This window comes from Nyctibius grandis, chromosome 25 (assembly GCF_013368605.1).
Source record: "Nyctibius grandis isolate bNycGra1 chromosome 25, bNycGra1.pri, whole genome shotgun sequence".
Classification (NCBI taxonomy): Eukaryota; Metazoa; Chordata; class Aves; order Nyctibiiformes; family Nyctibiidae; genus Nyctibius; species Nyctibius grandis.
In genome coordinates, this window is record NC_090682.1 from 2169690 (window position 1) to 2177428 (window position 7739).

General features: G+C 45.3%; 1 protein-coding gene across 4 annotated transcripts in view; it reads right to left on the bottom strand.

Annotated features, from left to right (window-relative positions):
• Positions 1-7098, bottom strand: part of APLP2 (amyloid beta precursor like protein 2) — a 46356-nt gene extending 39258 nt beyond the window's left edge. For all 4 annotated transcript variants that reach the window (XM_068418473.1, XM_068418472.1, XM_068418471.1 and 1 more), the window contains exon 1: positions 6960-7098. In XM_068418473.1, the coding sequence (XP_068274574.1) occupies positions 6960-7040 (81 nt within the window). In that variant the 5' untranslated portion in view covers positions 7041-7098. The remainder of the gene's footprint in view (positions 1-6959) is intronic.
• Between the last annotated feature and the right edge of the window lie 641 nt (positions 7099-7739).

Consider the following 7739-nt stretch of genomic DNA (forward strand, 5'->3'; position numbering starts at 1 on the left):
GTGTGAACACTCTCCCTACTGCAAGAATTAAAAACCCCAAACACTGACCAACACCTCAGAACTTGACATTTGAAAATATAACCTAAGCAGCAAATATTTGTTGGAAGAAAAGACCTAAATGAGTAAGGGAACTTCCAAGGTTAAACAATACTTCTATTTAAACATGAAGTCATCAGTAAGGAAATTATAATTAGTTACTCTTAAATGGGAACTTCACTAAGTATCAACCTACTGTTACAGTAAGGAGGAACCACGGCCCAGCCATCTCTGTGTGCTTCTGTGTGTCTGTCTCTCTCCCTCTCTGTCCTTGACCTGAATCAAAACATACTTCTGACTGCTGTAATTTTGTTAGAGAGAAGCTTACTGTACGAAATTACTTAAATGCATCCCTGTCGCTGGGCCAAAGCCTGGAATCCGAGCGCTGAAGCACAGTTATCATCCGTGCTGCACCTCTGCGTGATGCCATTAGTCACACCGTAAATAGTGGAGGTGAACCGTAACACTACTGATGACTCAGTGCCTCACCCGGAGCCAAGACACACGAAGCTTTACTGAGACAACTGGGAGAGTCACCTCCCACCTTCTGGGGGTTTTATTGGGTTTTTTTTCAGGCTACATCTCCAGTCTGCTGGCAATTTTTAAGCCCTTTGTATTTGGGGACTTGAAGAACTTGAACTCAAAGTCATCATTTCATAATGATTTTCAGTTAGCCTCAAAACACAGAAAAGCCATCCGAGCCAAACAGTTATTGATTTCGTCTCCTCTGTAAACTCCCCCGAAGCTCAAGCACTGCACAGAATAACAACTTCATAAACCAAAGGGCTTGTCTGGCCACAGCAACCTGCCGTACCGCTCACCTGCGCAGGAAATCCTACGAGTTGAAATAACCGGTGAAATTTTCAAAGGTTCAGAGAAGGAACCTCCAGAAAGGCATCCACAAAGAGCAATTTAAACTCCGTGGCCAAACGCTGTTCGGGAGGCTTGAAAACTAAAGACTTGCCCCAAACCAGTGCTAAAAGATGTTACTGCAAGGCATAACAGAGTCATCTTTAGAAAAAAATATAGGGGAAAAAAACCACCTCAAGTGAAGCCATTATCCTTGCAGTCAGCACACCAACATCATGGTAGCCCTACAACAGCACCAGTCACTAACAGAGGTGCCAGTTTGGCCAGGAGAGATCAAATCTTGATCTCTAAAATAGATCAAGAAATACACACCTACAGGTTCAGGAAGCAGGTCTGCCTGTAACAGAAAAGCAAGACCTTCTGGAGCATGCCTCATCCATCAGTTCCCTCCCTCACGAAACACACGTGATTTGACTTTCCCTTGTTGCCAGTGAAAATGGAAAGTGAAATAAAACATCCAACGCCACGGAGAGAGGCAACATTTGACTCCGCATACCCATTAAGAGTGACCAGCACGATGCTAAAGATATAAACCAAAATGAAGGTCTGCAGTGTGTAGATTTATACATGATGATCATGGCTGACAGCACAAAATATGACAATAAAACGTTACAACTGAATTTCATACATACATGGGTCGATCTCCCAAAAATAACAAACGCATTCTTTTCCCCCCTGGCTATATACAAAACATCCTCTGTAATACTTCAAAATGAAGTGCTGGTAAGCAGCTTATCTGCCTGCGTTTCTGATCAGGTGGACACCTGATTACATAAAGCCAAGCAGGCTGTGTTTTGCTGCTAGAAAGATTAGTTTAACACCATTTGCAGAACATCAGTATTTCGATCATTCGCCTCAAGCTGGAACTTTTACAAACGCACGAAATAAAGATGAAATTTTGCATTTTAAACATCAACCCAGTCAGACTGTGGAGCAAGCGCTGGAATTCACTGACCATTTAACAGCCATGCTAGAAGGTGAATTTGACTTCTGTCGTCTTTTGCCTGTGCATTTTCCATGTTCTGACATGAGGTAGTATAGCTTAGAGAAAGCACAGTCAGAAATACATAAGCACAGTCAGAAATACATATTTAACTCCAACTGAGAAAGCAGTAGTAGTAGTATAAGGTAGTAAATGTAGTGCTGAAAAAGTCAAAAAAAAAGTGTTGTCCACATGCAAGATCTACATGTGGAGCATGTCCCTGCTTACAGTTGCAGGGATTCATAAATCAAAAGTAGTGCAAACCTAATGCTGAGAAATTACTCAAAAAAAACCCCAGCCAGACTATTTCCCCTGAAATGCACATTTCCTTGTGCACTGCCTCTGGGGAGTGAAGGCTCATTTGTTTCTTTCCCTTGTAGCACCCAACCTGAAGTACAACTTGCCCTATTTACGTAACAGTAGTAACGTGCTAGAGTTACATTTTAGCCTGCTGTATCCAATGAGGAGACATCAGCTCTCCTGAACCAGAGGAAAAAAATAAGTATGCCACTTTGGTCAATCCATGAGAAACCTGACAATTCACTCCGCTCACACCTTCCTTCTTACTGCTTTATAAGTCACACTAGCAAGCAGCAATAAATATATATATATATATATATATAAATGGGGGGAAGAGTTACTTTGTGACTTTGCAGAATGTTGTAAACCCATTTCCTCTCCCCACAAACCTGAGACTTATTGGCACCAAAAGCAAAAAGCTGAAAATGAATATATTGGAATGGAAATTACAAAATTAATACAGTCAAAGTGCTCTAAGGACTCCATTTAAGGTAAAGAGTAAGGTAAAATCCATGATAGGATACACCATTTGCCTGTGACAAACTAAGTGCTAGCAGAGAAAGCAACACATGCCCATTACAGATATAGACTTTTGGAGAAAAAAAAGGGGCAATCCTGCAAGTTCAAGTACAGTCCCAAATTAGAAGCCTTACCAGAATGGTTTCTAGGCCATTGCAAGTATTTGAAGCATTCCAATTAAGAGCTAGCATCATCTTAAATTAGCAACATGTTTCAGAGGTGCTGACTGCTTGAACTAAAAATCAATGACACTAAGTTTTACTTACTTACTCTACACTAAGTAGCACGAGAGCAAGAGTCTGAAGGATTACGTCAATTTAGAAAAGCTAAGTAGTTAACGAGAAGAGTCTGAAATGCCAGAGCATACAAACAGAGGTAAAGCCTTTGTTCTTCTAATAAGCAGCAGATAGTTGGGGACAGTGTATTTCTGTTGTATTTTCAACTTAAGTACAGGGTTATGGTTTAAGTACATTTGTAGAAGCAGATGCTGCAGTCAAAATAACTTACTTTCACAAGATCGCGTCCATACGTCTTCAAAAGACACACAGAGAGGAAAAAAGCAAGGCAGAATTTTTATAAGCAACATCTAAAGAGAAGCATAACTGGTGTATAGAACACAGACGCTGCATTAATCCTTCCTCGCACTGTAAGGTGCTGGAGGAGCAGCAATATGTAATTATAATAAAGCTCACATCCAGCTAAAGCCACCTCCAGAATATGTTTTGAATAACTCTCAGGCGATGCAACAAATATTAACAAAAAATCATTTAATCCCTGGTAGAGATATTAATGCCTAAATAACATTTAAGAGAGGTCATAAATATTTCACATGTGAAACGAGGAGAGCTGAAGGCCTTCTCTGAAGAGTGGCTTTGCAAATCATCCCTTTCACATGAAAGCATATTTCCTAACACTTACTGGGAAGTGAAGTTTGAGGAACTGAAAGCAAACTAAAGGCCACATGCTCAAGGCTGGAATTTTACTGAGCTGTTTCTACTCAGGACTTGAACACAGAAGTGGAAATTTCCCCTAGGTGGAGTTCTTTGTTCAATGCAGCAGGCAATTACAAGTCCCTCAGGTCTGCAGAAATGGCACAGGACTGGTATTTTTGTCGGGGAGAATTTAAGCATACAAGAGAAAAATAATAACATGAAACACACAATTCTGCTGTAAAATACACCGTTGTTTTTTTCCCACCCCAGATCCTGGTCATTTGAAACAGGTAACAGACAAGCATTCAAGGTTGCTTTGGAAAAAGACTAGTAAAACCAAACATGATTACAAAAAGCCGTATCGAGTCTGCATCGCCTCAGATTCGATTACACAAAAAGGTCAAGCGATAAAAAAGAAACTTTGCATCTTTAAAGGCCTTGAGGGCACAGCAGAAGTAGTTTATCACTGGAATACAGATCAAATTAGAATAGATTTATTTCCTTTTTCCAGTTGGCATCAGTGTCCTGTTTGAAGTTCTCAGGGACTTCACAAGCAAAACCCAGCAGTCCCTGAATTCAGACACAAACATATTGCTACAGAAAGAAAAACATTAATTGCTGGGTATCAATGATTTCTCTAAGCTCTTCTATTCAAATTCATTTGGAAGAGAGAGGACTGTCAAAGGTTATCTGCCACCAACACACGTCGATCTGAAACGGAGACTCACTGTCACCAACGACAAGCCCTTGGGAACGCCCTATTCAAATATTCACATACCAATAATTTAAAAAAAAAATCTGCCACTCCTCTGTGCAGGAAAAAAAAGAAAAACAAATTGTAGTCGATAAGAAGATTACTGGGTGTTCTAGGGATAGAAACTGGTAGCTAAGATAATCAAGTGAAAGAAAATCCACCTAATGGGACCGTGCCAATTCAACTAAACTAATAATTGCAGACATTGCTACGCATTTTCATTAAGTGCAATACACTTTGAAATGTCATCTTTATTATTGGGAAAAAAAAAATCAATCTCTTGCATATTTTTCATCACATTACCTGACAGCAGGATAAAAACCAAGAGCAGTAACCATTTCGCTTCCTAAGCTCTGCATCGAGACACTATTCCTGACAAAATGTGGCAGCAATAAAGACTCGAGCGCTGCAGTCCCCCCCTCCAGACAAGACAACGGGAGAGGACGCAGCAAAAATAAGAATTAAAATGTCACAGTTGATATTTTGTGTCAGCAGATTAAGGCGGCTGTCGTGCCTTCAGAGGATGGAAATTCTGCTGTGGGAATGGCATAACCCCGCCTAGCACCCATCCGTGGCAGCCAAGACTGCTGAGGGTTAGGAGTGAACCCACAGCCTCTAAAACCAACCTGAACATGATCCTCTGAGAAAGAACGAGGCAGAAACGGTTTCATTTTAATCCTTTTCAAAGAGGCCAACACCCCCGTTCTCTCCTGGGGTGCCGAGGTGCGACGCCGCTGCTCTCCCCTCCGTGCCAAACCCTCTGCCAAGCCCAAGATCTGCTTTTTCAAATGGACACAAGGCTTCGCGATAAAATTACAGCTAGATTTGTTTTCCAAGGCGGCATTTTGTAGCACATATCCATAAGCAGCGGGAGCAGCTTCCAGAAGGGATGTGCATAGCAGGCGAATTTGTCTCGGATATGACAGAGGAAGTGACCTACAGCTGGAGGAGTTTCCAAACAGGTGCAAGAGATCAGATGTAACACGGCCACCACGGAGCAGCCAGGACAGTCCCCTGCCACCGAGGCAATGCCAAGTAACCCGACCCTGGCATTAGCCAGACTCCCTCTGAGCAGCCCTACCAAGCCTTAAGTTATCTTATACCTCCACACAAGTTTTTCCAAAGACAATTATTATCATATTCCACTGATTTATAGAAATTTAACAGAAGAACTGCTACAAAGTAGGTAGAATACTACTCCTCAATAGCGGCTGAAGAAGCAAAAGTCATTGACTAGACTAATTTCACACGACATCGATTAAAACCATCACAGAACCATGCTTATTCCCAGTTAGTAATTACCACCAGCTTAGGGCTTCAGTTTTTTGCATCACACCGAGGTAAATATTCTGCTTCATCCAGCTTGTTAGATTTTACTGTAAACTCTCAAATCAAGCCATTCACAAACAGCCACAAGCCTGTTCTTCATCTATCCCCAAATAACCCAGAACCTACACAAGATGGATACAGCTATTTTGCATTTCCAAACAACATTCAGGTGCAGATTATTACACTCCATTTCTGTGCCACGTTTGAAGCCCAGCACGTACTTTGCTCTTTGTTTTGCCGTTTCACTCTAACAGATAGGTTTATAGCGTGAAGTTTTTAAATCGACGAGATTTTTTTTCCTATCCATCTTGTCGTTTAGATAGCTAGATTACATAAAGTTTTTATTTCTAGGGATAAAGTTAGAATTTCCCCCCTCTGCTTTCACATATAGAGATATGAATGTGATATATATTCTCATATACACATATATATGAACTGCAGCATCTAAGCCCTTTCCATATTAAACACCCACCGTTTACACTTGGCTGGAGCATCCCTCCGAAAGATAAGGAAACAGTTCAAACCCAAAGCTTTATTCGGGAGCTATCAAGCGGACAGCAACCAAATGGATTCGTTTAACCCAGGCTTTTCTCAACGAAACTGCCCTCTAATACTCTTCCAAGCTTCTAGACCAATCTGAAGCTCACAGCTCTTGCTACCGTGCCAAGAATGCAGAGGTCACTTCTCAAAAAAAAGAAAAAACCCCAAAACCCAAGCATCCCACTGAAACGAAGCTGCTAAACCATGCGATCTTTGCCCAGATAAGGGGCCTGCGCTATCTGGTTGCTCTCCTGAGAACAAGGGGAAAAGACGAGCCCATCCCCGCCTAGCCCAGAAGGTCTGGCAGAAGCTGGTCAACCTCCAGCTCCTTCCATGCAAGCAGAGACACCTTGAACACGCCGCTTACCTTCCGCCTTCACAACCGCAGCCCAGCACCAGCCGCAGGTTCACCCCGGGCGATAACGCAGCCCCCCCCACACCTCCGCGCTAACACACCGGGACCAAAGCTGGTCGCGCCGGGGTGTGGAGGGCGAAATACCCCGGTAAGACGGCGAGAAAGTCCCACCTCGGCTGCGCCGCAGCCCGCTTCCCCCACGGCCTCACCCTCCACCTTCAGCCGCCGCCAGACAAGGCGCGGCCCCTTCCGCGCCCGCGTACCCCCGGGGGAGCCCGCTCGCGGCGGGGCCGCACCCGCCGCCTGAGGAGCCCCCAACGGCCGCCCCCAGCCCCTACCCACCTCGATGTAGCCGGCGAGCGTGGCCGCGGGGCCGGCGAGCCCCAGGAGGAGCAGGAGGGGGAAGCGCAGCGCGGAGCCCATCGCACCCACCGTCGCCCGCCGCCTCCGCCGCCGCCCAACCGCTACTGCGGCCTCAGCGCCCCCCGCGGCGGCGCACCGGGAGCCGCCTCGCGAAGCCCCGCCCCGCCCCGCCGCACTGCCCTATCGCGGAGACGCGGAGGAGTGACGTTACGCAACCCCCGGCCGGCGGCCAATCGCCGCACCGCTAAGGGAGGCCGGCCCCGCCCCCGGGTGAGTAAGGACGGTTGGGCGAGGGAGCCACGCCCCCCTCCCGCGCTATAAGCCAATAGGAGGCGGTGCGGGCCAGGCTGCCCCGCCCACGGGGGCGAGCTCGCCCCCCGCCCCGCCGGGAAATGGCGGCCAAGGCTGAGGGGGCCCTGAGGGGAAAGGCGGGGCGGGGAAACACCCCAGGGGGGTTTTTCACCCCTCTTTTATTTTTGGGCTGCTATAGAAATTAATCACCTATACACAGAGGAGCCTAAAAGGCCGCAGGGCTGTACAGGGGACTATGGATTAAAAACCGGCCAGCATCCTTGCTTCTCCCCACTACATGAGGAGAGGGAAAAGGAAAATGAGGTGGTTTCCTCATCTAAAAAGAAAACAATGAGGTTTCCTATTCTAAAAATGAAACCACTTCTACATCTATCCCTGATTTCTTAAACCACTTGAGCCATGGTGCTACCCAGCAAGCTCCGAGCCCCTCTGCTTTTCCAATAAAAA